Genomic DNA, 23,120 nt, shown 5'->3' with positions numbered 1-23,120 from the left:
ACTGGTGTGTATGGATGTTTCCCAGTACTGGGTTGCAGCTTCAAGGGCATCCGCTATGTAAAACATATGCTGTATAAGTTGGCGGTTCATTCTGCTGTGGCGACCCCAGATGAATAAAGGAACTAAGCCAAAGGAAAATGAATGAATAAAAGACCCATATACTGTAAAGGTTTCCTACAGCTATCAGTATTAACTACAATTACTATATTACATCATGTTAATACAACAGTATGCTTTAGCATTCATTAGCAATCTGATGTAAATACTATGATATATACAGTTTAATACACTATGGTGCAGTATTTACTATGAATTACTAAAGTATTTTGTCATGTGGCAGTTTGTACATTTCCCCAACCTGCTGTCATGACTATTGGCTTCAGTAACATAAAAGGATTACAAAATATTTTCAAATATTAGCCAAGTGTAAACAGGTACACATAATAGCCATTAGGTTCATTAATTTTTCAGTCAAATTAAAACAGACCTCTATCCTCTGCTTTCTGTCGGGACGTTCCCACTACTTCCGCCATCTTGTGGCTGAATAATATACACAGAGATCCAGTCTTCATATAACGCATTTTTTAGCACATTTGAAATACCATAAATGATGAGGAATACAGAATCACTTCAAAACAGTAATTGACAAATCATCATTAAATCAGTGTTTTCTATTCGGGAGGAGAAAGGAATAGCTTAGTGCTATGACACTATATAAATACACTCTAAAAAACGTTGGGTTATTTATTTAACCCAATGGTTGAGTTAAAAATATTTGGTGCTTTGTTGGGTTATTTTAAACCTTTTATTGGGTTATTTATTGAATAACTCAACCAGTTGGGTTACAATTTCTGAATCTTGCATAACAGCTCTGTTTTAATCCCAATTTGTAGAATTTCACCGTTGATATGAGGGGCTTATTTTGAGTTAATTATTGTGTTTTTTCTGTTTGATATAAAGAAAGCCTTGGAGATCCCGCTTTGGAGATGGTGCTTTAACAACTCAGCCAGCTATCATTTCTTCACTGCCATACAGATTGTGCAGCAAGAAGGTTCGGCCCTCATACCAGGAGGCAAAACAAGAATTTGTTGATTTGTGACCTCTAGGTGCATTATTTATGACAATAAATGTTGGACTTTATTTAATTCATCTGTGTATACTTGTATTTTATTCAGTAGTTAGAGAAGGAGGAGCAACAGAGACAGAACCCTCTTGTCCTGCTGCTTGGGGATGAACTAAACTGCTCTCAGGCGTTTGTTATTGAGAGAGGAGTGCCACAAAATTCATGGATTTAAATAAAGCTTTGCCAATGTATTAAAAGCTGTGTATTTTTATTTACATATAAAGATTACTACTACTACTACTATAATTATAATAATAATAATTTATTATTATATAGTGGTTAAGCCACAAAATAACCCAACAAATTAGTTATTTTTATAACCCAAATTGTTGGGTTAACCTTATCAACCCAATAGATTGGGTAAAAATAACCCAACAGAAGGTCGGTGCCAAATTGACCCATCTAAGGGTTACCTGTTGGGTTATTATTAACCCAACTGTTTTAAGTGTGTAGTAAAACTTCACTTAAAGCGTGCTTACAAGAATAATCAGTATTATTGATTATCACACGTTTTGTGTACTCAAAGTTTACAGCTGGTACACTTAAAAGTATTTGGTAACACTTTATTTTAAGTCATAATTCATACTATTACTGCCTTATTATTTGCCTATTATCAAGATATCAACTGTGTATTAGTAGTTCTAAAGTTTGATGTTATTGTACATTCCTAAATATACTTACAGTATCTAAACATTGACAATCAATTGATGTTAGTTTGTTTAATACATCCATGAGTGAATCAAACTTGTTTTAATTTAAATTACATTGAATTTATTAAAAAGTTGTTTTAGTTTTTAGCGTTTTGAGGTATAGTGTATTCTAACATAAAGTAACCCAACTATTTCAGAGGTAAGTCAAACTATACAAACTATGTGTCTAATTAATCTTACTTTACTTTTAGACTATATGTAGATAAAGCACCTTTTTTTTTTTACAGGAATGTCTTGTGAACACTTACAGTGTCCATTGATGCTCTAGATCTGCCAGTTTCAGACTGTTCAATTACTCTCACATAGACTGATTGGCGCAATTATATATGAACCCCTAAAATGGTATATTATAGGGGGGTTGAAATCTATATCTATTCATTCATTCATTTATTCTTGGCTTAGTCCTTTTAGTTAACAGGGGTTGAATGAACCGCCAACTTATTCAGCATATGTTTTACAAAGCAGATGCCCACCCAGCTGCAACCCAACACTGGGAAACACCCAGAAGGAACTTTTACTTGAGTATGATTTTTCAGTATTCTTTCCAGCACTGCACTTCACTCATCAAATCAGACTTTTGTTTATTCCTAAGTCTAGACTAAAATGCAGGGGTGATCAAGCTTTCTCTGTAACTGCTGCTAAACTTTGGAATGATTCGACCATTTCCATTAGATTGTCAAACAGGAAAGTTTTAACTTAAAAACACAGAAATGATAACAAAGCTTTTAACACATGAACGGGTTACACGTTACAGGCATTTGACAAGATAAAAGGTTTTATTTCCTTTTATTCTTTGTGTTTATTTCTGTATTTTACACTTTATTGTGAAGCACATTGGTCAACTTGGGTGCTTTTTGATTGTGCTATACACTCTCAGAAATAAAGGTACACGAGCTGTCACTGGGGTGGTACCTTTTCAGAAGGTACAATGTTGTACCTAAAAGGCCCATATTAATACCTCAAGGGTACATGTTAGTACGTAAAAAGTACAAAAGTGTTCCTCTTAAAATTTTTAGGTACTAATATGTACCTTTGAGGTACCAATATGGACCCTTCAGGTGCAAATGTGTACCATTTGAAAAGGTGCCACCCCAGTGACAGCTCGCGTACCTTTATTTCTGAGAGTGTATAAATATGGTCATTGTGTATGTGATATTATATCATACTATTTAGTGTATAATTGTGTTTTGACTTTCTTGTTTGGTCAATTGAACTAGCCTGTGGGTTTATGGTGTTTGGGTATGTGTTTATGTATATATAGTAGTCAACATTTGAAGTCTGACCTAAGATGAACTAGTTAAATCATCATCAACAACAACAAAAACATGTATATAATAAAATGAGTTAATGTCCGATTCTGTTTTTGCCAAACTTTATGCATCTACAAAGCTGAGCTACTCAACGCACCTCTTTATTGCAGCAATGAGAAATTCAACTCAAATATTTATTTCTATAGTGCATCTTACAATGTAGACAACTTAACATGGACGGAAAATGAAGGATTAATATATTGATATTTAAAGAACAAATATCATAAAAATTTGGAATAGGATATTTTTTTTTCCAGGATCAACAAAAAATAAATTGACAGAGAAACGCATCCTCTCCAAAATCCAGCACTTGTCAGCAATGAAGATAAAGCAAAGTGAAGCAAGAAAGTCACAAATGTAAGGGTCTGTGTTGAGGACTTATGTTGAACTGTTGTGGCAGTCCAAAATGTTGATTAGCCTCGCAACTATGGAACTGTATGGGTCGTTTATCTACAAACACACATGCAAATTTCACCTTATTGAAGACACCCCTGGCGATGCATTATCAGCTTATCTTGTTCCCACAGGGCGGTGTGCTCATTTGCAAAAGTCTGTTGTTGATGAGCAGAATAACAGGATTTTTTTTAAAGCACTCTCACCTTCAGTTTCATCCATTTCAAGCAAGGGTGTGTCAGAGACCTGTCCGGCCATTCCTCTTTCTGTTTTTTAAGTGTTTTGATTATCACATCAGCCTTGTTCTCATATAAACGGTTTGAATCTGCACTGTAATAAACTTCTGTTAGATAAGTTTCCGTATTTTGTGTTTTCTGTTTATTCATGGTGGTGAAGAGCAATCCAGGACACAGATCTCTGCAAGACGTCGAAAACTCTACCAACAAAGTGATATTTATAGACATTTTATTTCTTTGAAATAATATTTAAAAAATAACACCGTGAGAAATAGGTCTGTAAAATAACAGAAAAATTACTAGTAGTTTATTACAAAAGTTTTTGTACCGTAGTAGCCTATACCGGTTTTCCCCAACCCTGTTCCTGGAGGCACACCAACAGTACATATTTTGGATGTCTCCCTTTTCTGACCCATTACCTTCAGGTGTTGGAGTCTCTTCTGATGTTATGATAAGTTGATTCAGGTGTGTTTGATTAGGGAGAGGTCAGAAATGTACTGTTGGTGTGCCTTCAGGAACAGGGTTGAAAAACTGGCCTATACAACACTAAACCAGACAATACAGCACTTTAAACTATTATTAATGTTAATCCTAATAAAAGTCACATCTCCCAACTTGATAAGGTTGAAGATATGGGGATCAGTGGTCACATAATGCAATTTAAAAGCATAAATAAACGGGGGAAAATAAAAATATGAATCACAAATAACGGTTTATATAAGATAACTAATATATTACACAAATTACTACTAATTTAGTTTTTTACAATTTTTATATAATTTCCTCCCTAAGACGTTTGTGACGTCACAATAATATATATATTTTTTAATTATGAATGTAAACTTAAAATAAAAAAAAGTTTCATTCAATCGCCATTATAATTTATTGTTTGGTTTACAAAAAAGACTGGAAATCACACATTTACACAATAGAACTACATTTCTGATTTATATTTTGGAGTTATTCTAAGGTATGTTGCACCACCAATTGTACTTAAATACATTTGCCATGGAATTCATTTAATTCTTATGATCACCGATTTGTCAGCTTTGCTTTAGTGTGAATATACCATATAATGAGTTTAGACTCAAACGTATGTTCTTGGTAGTACAGTTTATCAGTAATTACCAATTTATTTATTTATATAGGTCATTTAATGAAAGGTTTTGACCTACTTTAAATAATAACTTCTATAGGAAAAAAATCATTCTTGCCTCAAAATCTTTTTTTTTTTTTTTTTTTTTTTTTTTAAATATGTATTTTCCGATGAAAGTCTTATTCTTTTTCTAAAGCAATGAATCAAGGACTCAATCAATCATGAATGCAGGCAGACTCATCCTCCTCCAGCTTTATTGACAGTTTAAAATTACATATCTATGTTCTAGGACTTAAGTTGCAATTTTCTTTCGACTTAAAAACTGAGTACAAGCAATGATATTCTTACAGTAGTCCAAGTGATATTGTACAAAAATATCTGATTTCTGTGAAAACATTCTTTTCTTTGTTTTCTAATTCCACATGTTCTCTATTTTTTTCTGGATAACTTAAGGTAGAAAGGACTAAAATTTACTCTGGAACTTCCATTAACAAGCATTGTTTGCTGAATCTGCAAACTTAATTTTTTTTAGGAAAACAAAAAGGAAAAGGAAAAATTCAAAAGGAAAAAAAAGGGGAAAAAAAAAAATCAAAAAGATATTATTTCAGTTATTCAACTTAATCCCAAATATCAATATAATATTTCCATAGTAGACACGCTCTTTGCTGTGAACTGCTAGTGGGGACCTGATCTTAATGGACTTCCTGCGATGAAAATGGTTTTTGTCTGTCCTCTTAAGCCAGCTTACATATTTCTCCATAGAACCACAAACACACAAAAAAAGAAGAAAACAAAACACCAGAATTGATCCTTCACCCGACTTTTCTCTTACATTTGGTCTGAGGTTCACTTCTGTGATCCCAGACATTCCATGTGGCTCTTGATGTCCCAGTATTGGATCTTTTCACCAGCGGCATTGAAAGGGGCCCTTTAACAAAGCGTCTTACATTACACCTCTACCTAAAAAAACATTTTGTTTTAAACGCAATAAGATATTTTTTTCCACCCCTTTTACTTTATAACGAAGGAAAAACAAACTCATATCTGCTCACTGGCCCGGGAAGGCCTCTGTTTGCCAGCCTTTGGCCAATGAAGAGGATTCAGAGAAGAGAAACAACCATCAATCAGGAAAGGAGGGAGCGACAGAGGAAAATGAGCTACGCAGACGCTTCGATGCTGCAGTCTCTCGCCAGATGACCGGTCTTGCCGCAGTTGTAGCAGTTCACCTCAGTGGCCTTGCTGCACTGCACCGCCACATGACCGATTTCCCCACACCTGCAGATTAACATGCAGTTTTTAAATCGCTGTTTACAAACGTTCATGTCACTCCAAATATGGTGAATGGACCCCCTTTTCACATTTTACGGGTTTCTCAGCAGCAGAAGTCATCATAGTTGGGTAAACTTAGGGCTGGGCAATAGGGCCTTTAAAATATAGATTTTCTTTAAGAAAAAAAAGATTTGATAAAAAAAATAATAATAAATTGTAATTGAAGGTTATAACATATATGATTAGGTTAAGCATAAATAAAAAAATAAAAACTTTTCCTTGAATTTTTTTTTAAATATTTTAGAATTATACAATATAAAAATGCTAAAGAACAGAACTTTTCCTTGAAAGAATCTTTGTAGCTGACATTTAAAGATCAAATTTAACAAGAGCTATTTTACAATTGTATACAATACTTCGATATTAATAATAATATCAATTGAACTCATAATGACTTTTTCAAGGCGATTTATTTCTCTTATTTTGCACATCTTCATCATAAAATAATTTAATTACTTTGCATTTTATTTGTTCATATAAAACAGCGGGTTAACTATTGAGTTACATTTTATAGCTTTTATTTGCGTCGGGCCGCTACATCTGGTAGACTGCTGCACTGAGTGAGTTTTGTTTGTGTTGATATTTACGGTAGCTAGTACAGGGTTCATATGCATTTAACTACAAAAATTCCATGACTTTTCCAAGATTTTTTCTAGACATTTTCATAAGCTGATGTTTCATGCAATGTCTACATACGCATGGTAAAAAACGTTAAAATTACAGCATATCGTAAGACATGCAACAATCTATTTCAATTTATATTCATTCATTTTCTTTTCAGCCTTGTCCCTTTATTAATCAGGGGTCGTCACAGCAGAATGAACCGATAACTTTTTCAGCATATGTTTTATCCAGCGTATGCCCTTCCAACTGCAACCCATCACAGGGAAACATCCATACAGACTTATTCACACATGCACACACAATTTTAGCTTACCCAATTCCCCTATAGCGCATGTCTTTGGACTGTGGGGGAAACTGGAGCACCCGGAGGAAACCCACGCAAACTCCCACTACACCACCGTAACGCTCAATTTCTATTTATATCAATGTAACATTTATTTAAATACTGCTTACACCGCACTAATAATGCGAGTATGCGTTTGGCCAAGGACAGAAAAGCAAAGACATCTAACCTATATTCAAGTATACAGATATCTGTTTTCCATGACTTGGAATTTTGACATGACATTTTCCAGATTTTCCATGACCGTATGAACCCTGCTAGTAATGAATGTCTTTGTGGCTGAGGCACAATTTATCTGGAAATAGCAATGTTAAATTCCAACATCAGATCAGTAACAGTGACTACGTTTACATGGACACCAATAATTCGATTTTAATGCGATTAAGACAATACTCTGATTAAGAGTCTACCATGTTAACAGCGATTTGATTAATCAGATTAAGGTCATAATCGATCTAAAGAGAAATCGTATTAAGATGTGTAGTATGCAGATTTTAGTCGCATTATTGAAGTGTGTTACAGACTTTGCCACATTTTGCATCAGGATAGTCTCACACACACACGGCTGTTTGATAGTCTTTGCACCTACTGAGCCAGTGCAGACCACAGACACCTGCATCGTAATATGCAGAGTTTTTTTTTCTTTCATTCAGCATGCGGTATGAACTTCCATTAAATCAACAGTCTTCAAGCAGTTCATAGTTGCATCCAATATCTTGTTTGTCATGGGGGGCATTCCCGAATGAAAGTGAAAGTGCCAAACTGCAGTTAAAGTCGACAAATTAATAATGAAACACCCGAAATTACATGAGACTCGGGAGGAAATGCGGATAGCGTGGTGACGCAATGATGTTAATCGAATTATGTGCTATAACATGTAAAACGGAATCATGAAAGAAACATTAAAAAAAATAAATAAATCAACTCATGTAAACACCTTAGTCTTATTATTGTCTTAATTATATTAAGGCAAATAATTCGATTACTCGTGTCCATGTAAACATAGTCAGTGTGCATAATGTCCATTAATTGTCTTATTTATTACTTCTCTTGTAGGAGAGCCCTGAATTATGCTGTTTTTTAGAGTGTGTGTTCATTTTCATTTCATGGAGTGCAACATTTCTCTGAGTTTTTCACTGCATGTTTTGCGTTTCTATAGGAACCGCATATTCAAACAAATAGATGTGAATTACATACTCGAGTTAATCAGTAAAACTGATTCATCACCCAGCCCTAGGAAAACTTAGACCACAGTCAATGGGGAAGTACAACAAATATATAATTTTTGCATTTTGATTTGCTGAACTATTAAAAGAAAAAAAACGATAGCATTATCACAACTAATAGCAGATAGGAGAGGGAAGATTTACTGTCCAGCCCATAGTTGCTACATTAAAAACACCTTGAATAAGAGGCAATTAGTTTTTTTTTGGTAATTTGATGCAAAGGTGACCTAGAAACAAAGTATTGCTTTATAAATGTACATGTTTTGCTATCTAAATATTATAGTATTGAAGATGCTGATGACTGATGGATGCATCATAACCATCATGTGAACAGGGTCCATTGTTTTTAAAAAGGAAAATCTTTTTCAAAAAGTAATACTGTTCTCAGAAAAAAAAAAAAAAAAAAAAACATACAGTCTATAAGCAAACATGCTGCCAATATTACAAATCAGTTGAAATCTGCACCTTCTTAAGAAAATTAAGTAAATAGTTGTAATTTAAGTGTGGAAATAAAAATAAGCTTTGATAGGAAAAACATGGCTTACCTGTAACACTTCACCTTGTCACATAATTTCTGGATGTGCCCAAAGCCCCCGCAGGAGTAGCACTTCTGCTCGTTGGCATGGTCACAGTCGCGTGCCACATGACCGGCTTTACCGCAGTTATAACAACACTGCTCTCGCTCCTTTTTGGGTTCTTTACAGTCTCTGGAAATATGGCCACTCCTGTGGCAGTTGTAGCATGCTGTGTTATATGAACAAATAAGACAAATTTAATACAGCAGAGTAAAACACATTTAAAAAGTTAATATTAATCAAAGTTCACTCTACCATCCTCAGTCTGTTCGCAATCTCTGGCGATGTGTCCTTGCTCACCACACCGGTAACAGAACAGATCTGCAGAGAGAGAAAGAGAGAGAGAGAGAGCTGTAGTTAGCACTTCTTCCACACAGATACAGTCTATTTAAAAAACTCTTCCTAGTTTACCCTTTCCTCGTCCTCGGCCCCTGCCACGACCACGACCAGCATTAGGGCAGTTCTTGATCCAGTGTCCAGAACGGCCACATCCAAAACACTCACTGGTACTCATGTCCATTCTGCGGAAACCAAGCCACACTTTATTAATGCTAACCACTGAGTGTTAATTATTAGCATGAAAGGTAACCAACAGACTGTAAAATACTGTAATTCACACACATTTGAGTTGGGAAAATATGGATGAATTAGAATAAACATTAATTTTTACGAATTAAATTGATTTGTGAAAAAAAACCCTCAAAAAGTGTGTTGTTTCAGCTCAATTTAAACCTTTAAATACCCCATCAAGAAAAAAAATTGGATCGCATTTCTTAACTCCTAATGTCGCTAGTTAACATACTCAACACACTTTTTTTTAAAACACATCCCCTAATTTCTAAAATATCAGCCACTACCAAATGATTGATATGTCGGTTTATGCTAAAAGTACCGGAATTAATACATATCCGCTAGTTAAGTGTGACGTCACGTGAAGCGGCTTCCGGGTGCAAGCGCTCTATCAAACTGTATGGGGAGACTCATCAAATAGAATTAATAATCGTTTACAAAGCAATGGAATACTTTCTTAAATCGCAATGTATATATATCCATGCCTAATATCCGACGGCCAGAAAGTGATTAATTTTTTAGAAATTGTTAACATTTTTGTATTTGTGATGCAGCAAGTTCAGATTCTGATGTGTACACTATGATTTTATATAAAATTAACTTTAGAGTGTGATATGACTAAAAAGTAGCAATTAACAAATATTTTCTCTATTCAAACGAGTAACGGCTTGGACATGGAAACAGTATTCCATATGTCATGACTTGACTTAACCGGATACGATGAAAAAAAATCTGAAAATATGAGGTGTAAGACCAATTTATTAAAAATAATAATAAAAAATATTCAAAATAAAACATTTTTGAATGCTAAATCACCTTTATTTTTTGAAGTATGCCATAAAATATATCTGATTCTCATTTAACATGATTTTGGTTTTATTGTAAGTAAAAAAGAACAAGAAAACAAGTGTAGTAGTGCAACAGGATTATGTATGATTTTTTTTGTAAACCAACAATGCTGTGTGTGCAAGCCATTTCCAACAAACACACAACGTTGCGACCTTCCTACAACGTTGTGACCTTCCTACAATGTTGTACCAACCTTGTAAAAAGGTTGAGAATCTACGTTGTTGCTGAAGGTTTCCACAACGGTGTCAATGTTGCCATTTAAACGGCCATTGCTTTAGGTTGTGCTTAGGCGGCGTGGACGACCAATGTACAACATTTACTCGTCATCAATAAATCAGTTAAAATTTCAACAGACCGTTCTGTGTCTCATTCAACGACGACCGAAGAGACGCCAGTATTGCTTTATTTATTCTTGCTAAATAAGTAATTTGTGTAGTCCTGTTGTGTCAAGCTCTGATCTGTCCTCTCTTGTTCACTGCCTATTTTGACTTGTGGCTGCCGTGGATCCATCTCTGAACTGGATTCTCTGTTGGATTTCTTTCTCTGACTGCTTTCTATGTACCAACAACTACGCCTGATCTTCGGCTGAACTCCCCAGTCTGCTGTATTCTCCAGTCCAGAGCTTCAATGCAGAGTCTGCATTTTTATCCATTTATATTTTAATGCTTTCTTGTTTACCTTCTCAATTGACATTTTAATTTAGCTTACCCTTTTAGTTTAATTATAGTTAAGTATTTAATATAATCTAAACTTTATTATATACGGTTTGCTTATACTTACATGTGTACTGTATGTATTAAATGTTGTGAAATAGATAATAAATAAAAGTTTGATTATATACATTTGTGTGGCATTTTTACACTTCAAAGCTTACACATGCAATTGTTAAATAAAAAAAATGAAATTAATGAACAATATTTAGTATTACGTAATACTGGAAAAGTAAAAATACTGGTGGTAATACGGTAATCTGGTATACTGCAGGATCTAAAAATAGCAACGGTGCCAGTTTCAATACCGTTATACCATCATAAAAATAATGCACTTTAACAAGAGACAAGTATTAAATAATAAATACTAAGTATCAAGTACTAAATAATATTAAGTATTAAATAATAAATACTAATGTTAACATCCATAAATCATAATAAATATTATTTAATGCCTAAAAATATTTGTGAATTAGAGAGAGAGCATGATGTTGTGCATCGCTTGGTGCTGTCTGTGCGTGTGAATGAGAGAGAGCGTTCCGCGCAGATCTCTAATACAAACAAGACAAACAGGTGACCGCGAACCTATGGTTGCATATCCGGTATTCAGTTTCTGAATGGTTTAGGCACAAGAGAACAGTTTGGTGACGCTATCTGAGTCTTACATCATATATTTTTTGCATATATTATATATAATTATATTATGCACGGTAATACCGGATACCGAGATAAAATAGGGAGGCGGTTTGACGGTATCAAAATTTGGATACCGCCCAAGCCTACTGCCTATCCTGTATTTTAGGCAGTATTGATAAACTGCCAGGAAAAAGGCATTAAAACATGTAGTAAGAACATCGTCTCACAGTTGCTGAATGTCACATGACAACGTTGCTACAGCCTTCCCACGTCTTACATTTCTACGTTGTAATAATGTAGCGAGCACGTAAGTGGCGATGTTGCCTTTGAAAAAATGCAATGTTGTACAGACAGAGCTATAACGTAAATGTGTTTGTTGGGTTATTTAAAAATGCCATTGTTTAAATTACCTTAACAGTGTTTTTTTTTAAAAGAACAACAGTAAAAACTTGGTCAACCCTTTGGTAGAGCGGCAGTCAAGGGGTTGAATAAGTAGTTCGAACAAACAGCAAACATTGTTTTTTTGTGTAGGTATGCATGACTAGTTCAGTAGTTTCTTTATTCATATTCAGTGTAATCTATTCCTTGTCAAAAATTAATTTTCAGTCAAAACTCACGTTAGACACTGAAAAGTCTGCCTCATCAGTAAAGCTAGCATTTATGCGATTAAACTTTACACTGTGTGCTTTGCTAACACATTTATGACACTTTATTATGTAATAAAGTGATTATTTCAACAAAAAATAAATAAATTAATATAAGGAAAAACAGGAATAAAGAAGTTTCCACACTCATGAGGATCTACTGTAAATGGGAAGGTGGATGGCACATGGCACATGTGTCCTAGCACGACGGCTACTGCTAAAGACTGACAAATCTAGCAACTAACAGGGCTGCCACTGAAAAAAACACCAGCATATGCTCTAAAACTACAAAAAGCATTTGGAGCACACGATTTTACTAGGAGTTTAACATCCATAAATCATATTTAACAGTTATACTCATCATAACGTGGCGTTTCAGGCAGCGGAAGCACAAAAATAAGAGCAACAACTCTGATTAGTGATATACTAGCACGACATGATAGTTAAATCAGAAAGATGCTTAAAATTTTACGTTTTTGTAGCTGTATAAGGAAATCCACATGCAAACGCTTCAGTCCTTAAACCTCAATACCGGGCCTTTGGTGCACGTTTACACTCAAATATCACACATACATCTAATTCAACCACTAGTGAAGCACAGTGTGCGTTTTTATATGTTGCTGTGAGTTTTACATTCGGAAATGCATTTGTGCACGTGCACTTATATGAGACTTTCCCGCGCAGGCATGAGCTGCTGCAGGCCTCAGCTAGCTGAACGCACGCGATTACACACACACACTGCGCAAACGAACCATGCAATAAACAATGAACGAGGGTATAAAATAAGTAAATGAGCCTAGTCTTAAAATTAACAAAAAAAATGTTGTAATTGGGAATTTATAGACAACAATATACGAACTCACCTATAGCTGAACACTAGCCTGTTAGCTGTGACTCACTGCTGTTTACTCCTCCCTTCGACACTGCGCATGAATCCACTGAGCGACAGAAACAGTGGCCAATACGAAATCGCGTTTTAGAACTGAGCAGCCAATGAGGATCGAATGCTCGGAGACACCCCTCCCTTCTGACCAATCACTGGGCGAAAAGACACACACTGTCCTGCCCAAAGAAACATCACTGTTGAAAGTGCCCAGAATGGAATTTTTTTTAGTGTTACTCATACACAGAGCTCTATTGCATAAGCTGTGTTTTTAAAGGTTTGCAGTTCAAATCGATGCCACAACATATCAGTTTAGTTTTGAGGGGCATCTCTAATCATTTTAACCCTCAATTTTAACAAATCACCCCATATTCAATTCGCTAACGTTGAGTTGCTGTTTCCTGTTTCTATTTCTGGATTAAAGCAACCCACAGCTGCAGGTCTGAGATCAGTTTTTCTAGTCACCAAATCCCCTTTAAAGGGGTAGTTCACCCAAAATAAAAAATCGGTCATTATTTACTTACCTTTTACTTGTTTCAAACCTGTTTGAGTATATCTTCTGTTGATTACAAGAGAAGATATACTGAAGAAAACTGAAAACTTGAACCATTGATTCCATAGTATTTGTTTTTCCTACTACGGAGGTCAATTTTTACAGGTTTTTAGCTTTCTTTGAAATGTATTCTTTTTTGTTTAACTGAATAAAAACTCATAAAGGTTTGGAACTGTACAGTCGTTGGTTTGGAACCACTTGAGGGAAAGTAAATAGAGAGTATATTTTTATTTTGGGATGAACTATCCCTTTAAAACAATTCAGAGGAGACAACTCCTCGTTCATGCTGTGAAGTTAAGCATTTTATAATAATACAAATACTGCTCTGAGGAGCAGACAGTCTTAGTAAAATAGCGATGCCACACAGTCTAGCCTACTGTGTGCATTGAAACACGAAATTAATACCTCAAGAGCCCAAAGTTTGACAATTTAAAAAACTGCGTTAACAAGTTTGTCCATAGATTAGTCGAATTAAAATAGCTGTAAATATATACAAATAATGATAATAATCACTCAGATTCACATTTTATGTATTACGTTCCTGTGACAAAATATTGTTTGGACAAAAAATTATTTATCTTCAGTTTTTTTATAAATGCAATACATTACACAATTTAATTTGCCACAGTCAATATTTATTTAAAAATGTGCATTCATCAAAAGGTTCATTTTAATAATTATGCCGTACATACAATAATTGTAAAGCGTGCCGTTTTAAGTCAGCAGTATGAATACCCTATTTTTAAATTGTAAAGAGCGTTTAGATATGCATTATGTCTTAGTCAGATTGATTCAATTAATTCATGTAGATAAATTATGAGTATCATTTAAGTTCGTAAAACTTTATGTATGAACTATTAAACTCGTGGCGTGTGTGTACTCTGTGTATTTATTTATTTATTTGGAAATACAACATCTAAATACAACAAAATGGCATTCAACTTTTCAAATTCTGTATCACACATGGAAGGCTCAACACAAAATAATATACAAAAAATGTAAATTACAAAAGTCATCCGAGTACTCTGTGTGTGTGTTTTTATTTTATTTTTTAATTCTTTTATTGAATACCAGAAAAATAACATCACTGCATTGAAAAAAAATGACAAAAAAATAAGAAAGAAGAGAAATAAACTTTACAAAGGCTCATTAACAAAAAAATATCACAAGCTTTAAGAAACGTATTATTCTTATTATTAATAAGCTTAAGAGATATAATATTGTACGAAATTTCAGCAAGGAAAATATTAAAAATCTGTGTATGTGTGTGAGTGAGTGAGAGGGGGAGAGGGGTGACGTCATCACCGTTTCTTCAGGTTATGGCGGAGATGAACTCTTCAAACTTTCTGTGGTAAGTGTGTATGGCTGCTGAAAAGCATTATGAGATGTTGGTTCGTAACGGTCAGTTTTGATTACGTTTCGCCTAGTGACAAGAATATTGTGAAATGTTTACAGAGCGTGCCATTTGATAGGTTAAAGTAGAAAAGAAATAGGGCCGCGGATGTTTATAGCCCGAGTAGCTGCTCGGCAGTTCTTTCAGCTCTTCATCCTACTGTTACCAATGCATTTATAATTGCAAGTAATGATTCCCTCGAGAATATTAATGTTGTATTTTCCATGCAGTTTACATCCTTTCCGAATATGTCGTATGTTCCAGACTTCTGTTTGTTATGAATCTCTTCTGCGCACTGCGAATAGACACAAACAGTTATCTGTGCTTAACTTACACGCTGAATATATGCGCTACACACAAGTCAAACATCAAGCGCGAATGAGAAAAACGTCTTTTATACAGTTGTAGATTGTTTATCTAAATAGAAAATCAACTGTCCCATTTTCCGTTATGCAATATGTGTATTTGTTTGACAAACCTACTTGTAATTTTGACAGTTCATGTGGGTTTACAATAAGTTTACCTGGAAACTAGAAAAAAAGACGCATTGTTTACAACAAAAGTTTCTGTAGTTGTAAAAAAAAGTTGTCAGTACAGCTGTGTAAATACAACTCTGTTAAAATGTTAACTAGTTGAAATTATTTATTATTTCATAAGCTCCAGGACTCAGCACTAATTGATGATGACGATGATGATGATGATGATGATTATTATTATTATTATTATTATTATTATTATTATTATTATTATTATTATTATTATATTCAAAACCTAAACATACATATAATACTCAGCATAAACGAGGACAACCCTCACAGATGTCTCTTTTAAATGGCTGTTTTCTACAGGATGCTTTACAATAATATATCTGTGCATTATATTAGTCAGTACCAAAGCCAAAACTGGAAATAATCTAAAAAAAAAAAACAAACAAAAAAAAAAAAAAAACCGTTGAGATCAAAGTCTAAATATTAGTTATCCAAATTAATATGTTTTGGAAAAATATTAAATAAATTTATGAACATGAATCAAAATCAAGAGAAACATATATATATATATATATATATATATATATATATATATATATATATATATAATTTAGTTGAAATCTACTCTACTGTTCATCTTAGTTGTAACGCTGCATCAGGAACTGTTGCAAAAGTGGAAGATTAAACATTGTTTGGTTATTTTTATTTAGTGTGACTATACACACAGTTTTGAACTGCCATCAAAGTTCACTAATAGTTTATTGTTCAGTCACTGCGAACAAGTTAATGAATGATTAAGTATGAAGTAAAAGATAACTTAAAGAACCCAGGCATTTGCACTATGCCTGGGCTGCAATATGCTTCTTAATTATACTGGTTGTGGATATTTAGTCATTCAGTATTTTGGTGAATGTTAAATAGGTAAAATAGACAATGTCAGTAACCTCTGAAACTACAAAACTGATTTATGTGAAATACATTTCAAATAGGGCTGTACGATATTAGAAAAATATGACATTGCGCTATTTTATTTCTGCGATATATATTGCGATATTAATATAATTTCACCAGATAATCTGAATATGTATATTTGGAGCATTTCATATATATCCACAGGGAAGATGAAGTCTTTTTCAAAGTGGTGTATCTTCATAAAATATATTAAATTACAAGCATAAATAAATAAACAGTGCTTTATGGTTTTCTGGGGAGTCTAACAGTATTCAAATACAGAAATTAAAGCGCATAATCAGCAGCTGAGGTGATCTTCATTGTAGTTTATGCTGTTGTTCAGCCGTGACGTCGCAGAAATAGAAACTGTTTTTAAAATAGAAGTTTCGCAGGACAAAAACTCCTTTTAACATGGAAACGATACCTTTTATTACATGTCGCAGCATCGCTTGGCATGCAGTTAGGACACAGATTTTCAGCTCCTATACTCAAAATCATTCCACGTAAATTTGCTGATTTTGACCCATCATTCAATCTATACATTGAATACAATTTGTAAAGTTTCCTAGTTGTTTTATTTAAGATCTGAGGCAAACTACACACACACACACACACACGCACACACACACACACACACACACACACACAAAAATGATTCAAAGATGATTTACAAATTTCGTTTAAGGTAAGTAGTTGCAAACCTTTTTTTGGGCAACCACTTTTTTTTTAAACAAACAAATTAGTTGAACATCATTCATTCATTTTCTTTTCGGCTTAGTCCCTTTATTAATCAGGGGTCGCCACAGCAGAATGAACCGCCAACCTATCCAGCATATGTTCTATGCAGCGGATGCCCTTGCAGCTGCAACCCGACACAGCGAAACACCCATACACACTCCTTCACACACATACACCACAGTCAATTTAGCTTATTCAATTCACCTACAGCGCATGTTTTTGGACTGTGGGGTAAACCGGAGCACCCGAAGGAAACCCACGCCAGCACGGGGAGAACATGCAAACTCCACACAGAAATGCCAACTGATCCAGCCGGGGCTCGAATCAGCGACCTTCTTGCTGTGAGCTGATCATGCTACCCACTGCGTCACCGCACCAATAAATGGTTTGCAGCAATTTTGCAGAAAAATGTTTTTTTTCAGTGTATTAGCTTCCGCTCTCAGAATGGCAATCATATTTGCCAACACTCCCGTTTTCACACCCATCTCCCGCCACCCTCCTGTTTTGTTATTTCTCCCGGGAAACTTCCATAATTTGTATGACTCAATCTAGTTATGATAAATCAGTTTTTGTTTGGAATTGACAAGTTGCCAGATCTTATGAAGGGCGTCACCTCACACAATTGATAAAATATTCAAATCTCTAAGCATTTTTATTATCTCAATCTGGCAACATACATAACAGCCCAGTTGCATAGTCTCCTGAAATTTTGTATAGTGGTATAATGTATAATGTATAATAATAATATACAAGTATAATGGTAATACGTCACATATGTGGAGTTCAAACACACATTGGTAGCATTTAACACTGATTAAGGCACATGATCAGCAGCTGAGGTGATTGTCAGTGCCAGTGTCAGTTTATGCTCAGTGTTGGGCAAGTTACTTCAAAAAAGTAATTAATTGCTAATTACTAATTGTAAATTACAGTTTTAATTGCGCGGCACGGTGGCTTTGTGGTTAGCACTGTTGCCTCACAGCAAGATGGTTACTGATTCAAACCATAGCTGGGCCGTTTGGCATTTCTGTATGGAGTTTGCATGTTCTCCCCATGTTTGCATGGGTTTCCGCCGGGTGCTCTGGTTTCCCCCACAGTCCAAAGACATGCGCTACTGGCGAATTGAATAAGCTAAATTGGCCGTAGTGTATGTGTGTGAATGTGAGAGTGTATGGGTGTTTCCCAGTACTGGGTTGCGGCTGGAAGGGCATGTGCTGGATAAGTTGGCGGTTCATTCTGCTGTGGCAACCCCTGATAAATAAAAGGACTAAGCCGATGGAAAATAAACTGATTTCGAATTACTATGTTTGAAAAGTAACTCAGTAACTCAACTTAATTAAATAAAAGTTATTTATTTACTTGACTCAACACTAAAAAATAAATGCACTACATATAAATCTCAACGTCATGTAGGCCCAATCCCAATTTTATTTTTGTACCCCAAACCCTTCCCCTACCCCCTAATTTTTCCCCTAATTTTGAAGCCCTTCCTCTTCACACTCAGCCAATGGGAAGGGGTAGACGAAGGGCTTCAAAATTTACCTCTAAGAAATAGGACAGCACCACAGCACCTGCACACGTCATCTTGTCATCGTGATCTCTTGCTTCGTATGAAATCAGACGATCGCGACTGCTGAAGTTATTCCAATTGCTTTATTTTTTTGGTATTTATCTTCAGGAAATCACTGAAGGCATATATTATTAGATCATAACAATCTAATGTGGCAATAAGATCGTAACTGTACTGTGCATTTACACAGTGACCATATTCATCTATGTAAACACACCACAAAACAACATTAACATTATAGCAGACGCTGTAAAAAGCTCATTCCCAGCCACTAGATATTTCTGACAGGGTATTCGAGTGTCATCGAGTGTCAGAATGTTGTGGGACTGCTGTACAGGAGTTATTATGGATCAATAATAATAACATTTTGTGGTTTTTATTTTAGTGTTTTTTTATTAAAAGCATGATGGTAAAACACAAACACGGTTATGAATATATTAAAACATGTGCTTGTTTGTTGTAAAAATTCGTAATAATGACAAAAAAAATACTAATTTGTGGATCTCCCGACTTCCGGGTGCAGCTATACCGCCGTTGTGGCTGGTGTATTCTGGGAAATTTTCTTAACCCTTGGTTTCGAGTGTGGTCCTGAAAAATCTCAGTTCGAAGGGCTATCTACCCCTTTCACTTAGCCCTACGCCTTCAAGCTAAAGAGAATTGGGACACCCCTACCCCTTCATGTGAAAACTTGTTAACTTAATCAATTTGTGTTGGGACAACATGAAGAAATTGTGTGGAACCCAGAATTTATACAGTGTCCAAATGGGGACTCAAATTCCTCAAACATGTTCAATCTATCAATGAATTACTCTGCTTCTCTAAATTGATTTATCCAGAACTGTTGGTTTTATATACAGTATTTAAACAAGTACATTATAAGTAACTGAAATTAAATAACCTGAAAATTAAAAGAAATCTCTTACTTTACTTTTTCTAAAATAGAAATTTCGCATGACACATGACAAATTTTGCATGGCAGCATCACGTCGCCTGTAGTTAAGACACAGTGTTAGGATTTCAGCTCCTACACTCCAAATCATTCTGCATAAATTTGCAGATTTGCAAATTTTTGAGCAGAAATGGCCCAAAAAAAACCCCCCAGCAGATTTTGTTTGGCCCTGCGTAACATAAACGAATTGACCAGTTCTCAGAGAATCACACTGTTTTGTTTCTGACCGCTGTTTCTCCAGACGAGTGTGCCAGAGGGTGTCGTAATGGAGCAGCTTCAGGGAGCATGGAGAACCGTCACCAACGGTCTGCTAACCAAAGATTCAGTCTCTGAAAGCTCCTACGCGTCTCCTGTGATCAAATCTCCCGCGCCATGCCAGATCCGCTCCTCAAACGACTCCAAAACAAGCCGCACCATCCGAGTCTTCCTGCCCAACCAGCAGCGGACAGTTGTGAGGAGGCTTTTGAGATTTGTGTTCATACTTCAGCTGTAGGGGGGGAAAAGTGTCATGTTCAGCAAATATTATAAAAAATGCTGACGTTCAGCCAAGGTCTACATCGTATGTTTACTGGTGCTGGTGTGCTAAATATATACAGTAATAGTACAAATGAAGGACATTATGTAGAAGAGTAAAACCTGGAAAATACTCAAAACTTGAAAGAAATTCATTCAAAATATAAAGTTAAATCAGCTTATTTTGAATAAACAGTTAACAAACAAGCTCAAACATATACAGTCAAAGGCACACATATTAGCCCTCCTGTGTAGAAAGTTTCCTTGCTCTGTTAAACAGCGCAAGGAAGTTTTTACAGTATTTCTGATTTATTTATTTTTTATAAATAAATAAAGTAGCTCCCTTAAGAATTAATATATAAATGTATATGTATATACACTATATAGACTACCGGTCAAACGTTTGGGGTCAATGGGTTTTTTAAATGTTTTAAAATAAGCTTCTCCTGCTCACCAAGGCTGCATTTATTTCATCAAAAATACAGTACACATTGTAAAATTACGAAATGTTATAGCACTGTAAAATAACTGCTCAAAAGTAGTTTATAATGTAACTTATTAATTTATTCCAGTGATTTTAATGATGAATTTTCAGCTTCATTACTCCAGTCACATGATCCTTCAGAAATCACTCTAATATTAATTATTATTGTTATTATTATTAATAATATTGTTATTATTAATGGTAATAAAAGCAATAATGACAGGAGTAATAATTTCATTTGAAACTACATGCCATAAGTAATAAGTAAATATTTAATAAATAAGTATTTAACAATTAAATAATATTTTTTACATTTAATAAAAAAAAACTGACCCCAAAATTTTGACCGGTAGTATATATATATATATATAAATATAAATATATCTGTGTGTGTTTGTAGGCCCCCCTTTCAATTTTTTTTCTTTTTTAAATATTTGCCAAAGATGTTTAACAGAGCAAGGAAATTTTCACAGTATGTCTGATAATATTTTTTCTTCTGGAGAAAGTCTTATTTGTTTTATTTCGACTAGAATAAAGGCAGTTTTTTATTTTTTATGAACCGTTTTAAGGTCAAAATGATTAGCCTCTTTAAGCTAATTTTATTTGTCTGTTTACAGAACAAACCATCGTTATACAATAACTTGCCTAATTACCCTAACCCGTCTAACCTGTCTAACCTGTTAACCTAATTAACCTAGTTAAACCTTTAAAAGTCACTTTAAGCTTTATAGAAGTGTCTTAATATCTAGTCAAATATTATTTACTGTCATCATGACAAAGATAAAGTAAATCAGTTATTAGAAATGAGTTATTAAAACTGTTATGCTTAGAAATGTGTTGAGAAGATCTTCTCTCCGTTAAACAGAAGTTGGAGGAAAAAATAAACAGGGGGGCTAATAATTCAGACCTCAGCTACATATATATATATATATATATATATATATATATATATATATATATATATATATATATATATATATATATTATACATACAGTGTTTCCTCTAGGATTTTTTCCAGCTGTGGCGGCAGGCCTTTTTTACACAGATCTGCCAACTACCTGTGGTGTTTTTTCAATGACAAATGTCGTGAGCGCAGTAATAGAAGTCGAGATCGCATTTGTGTAATAGCCTACAGCTGTTATGAAGCGGACAGGAGACAGAGGTAAGGAAACGTTAGGGTGTTTATTAAATGACAACAAGGAGCACATGAAGGATAGCCAGGAGGATCAGGAATGATGTTGGGGTCTTTTCCTCCGTGGCTGGGTAACAGGAATACACGAGGATGGACAGCACACACCAGATACAGCTGACAGAGGATGACACAGACTTGGAAGGACTGGAAGACAGGACGATTCGGGAGGACCAGGAAGACTAGGAGGAATACAAAGAGAACAGGTAAGTAAATCGTTTGTTTTAGCTGAGGATGACTACGCTGAGTGGTCGCTCAGTTGTCCGCTTTCGTCGAGACGAGCCCGGACAATGAGCGACTGGAGTGCTGTGCTTTTATCTGGTGCTCGTGAATGTGATGCAGCTGTGTGCTCATTAGAAGTCAGGTGATGGTGATCTTCGTGAGTGGGGGTCGTGAGAGCCTGACCAATCCATGACAGTACCCCCCTCCCCAGGGCCCGCTCCTGAGGGCCGACACCTCCGACGCCGTGGTGGTCTCCCTCTGCCTCTAGGCGCTGGGAACTCAGGGTGGCTCTCATGAAACTCCACCATGAGACTAGGATCGAGAATATCAGCTCTGGGAACCCATGTCCTTTCTTCGGGGCCGTACCCTTCCCAGTCCACCAGGTACTCCAACTGGCCACCACGACGTCGGGAACGCAAGATCTCCTTCACTGCGTAGACGGCTCCTTCTTCTAGGAGCAGTGGAGGAGGGGGTTCCTCTTCGTGGTCAGGCTCTGTGGAGGGAAGAACAGGATCGTGATAGGGTTTCAGGAGTGATACGTGGAATGTAGGGTGAATACGGTAGTGAGAGGGTAATTGTAGTTTGTAGGTGACGGGGTTAACCTGTTCCACGATGGTGAAGGGACCAACAAATCGGGGACTTAACTTGCGAGAGGGCAGTCGCATGCGTATGTCCCGGGTGGATAGCCACACCTTTTGTCCGGGTGTGTATCTGGGTTCTTCAGACCTTCTCCTATCGGCGGTTACCTTGCTTCGACGGACTGCCCTCTGCAGATGTTGATGAGCCTCGTCCCAGACTCTCTCGCTCTCCCG

The 23,120-nt window shown here is 35.5% G+C and overlaps 2 protein-coding genes across 6 annotated transcripts in view; one reads left to right on the top strand and one right to left on the bottom strand.

Annotated features, from left to right (window-relative positions):
• Positions 1-5,105: 5,105 nt before the first annotated feature.
• Positions 5,106-13,339, bottom strand: cnbpa (CCHC-type zinc finger, nucleic acid binding protein a). The gene is made up of 5 exons (XM_056449884.1): positions 13,238-13,339; positions 9,377-9,486; positions 9,221-9,286; positions 8,936-9,134; positions 5,106-6,143 (listed from the first exon to the last, which is right to left on the bottom strand). Exons 2-5 carry the CDS (start codon positions 9,483-9,485, stop codon positions 6,026-6,028), a joined length of 492 nt encoding a protein of 163 aa, XP_056305859.1. The 5' UTR covers position 9,486; positions 13,238-13,339; the 3' UTR covers positions 5,106-6,025.
• A 1,760-nt stretch (positions 13,340-15,099) lies between these two features.
• Positions 15,100-23,120, top strand: part of raf1a (Raf-1 proto-oncogene, serine/threonine kinase a) — a 49,295-nt gene continuing 41,274 nt past the window's right edge. For all 5 annotated transcript variants that reach the window (XM_056449879.1, XM_056449875.1, XM_056449876.1 and 2 more), the window contains exons 1-2: positions 15,100-15,161; positions 20,141-20,350. In XM_056449879.1, the coding sequence (XP_056305854.1) occupies positions 20,165-20,350 (186 nt within the window). In that variant the 5' untranslated portion in view covers positions 15,100-15,161; positions 20,141-20,164. The remainder of the gene's footprint in view (positions 15,162-20,140; positions 20,351-23,120) is intronic.

This window comes from Danio aesculapii, chromosome 23 (assembly GCF_903798145.1).
Source record: "Danio aesculapii chromosome 23, fDanAes4.1, whole genome shotgun sequence".
Taxonomy (NCBI): domain Eukaryota; kingdom Metazoa; phylum Chordata; class Actinopteri; order Cypriniformes; family Danionidae; genus Danio; species Danio aesculapii.
Note: the sequence above shows the minus strand (reverse complement) of the source record. Positions and strands in the feature narration are given on the sequence as shown.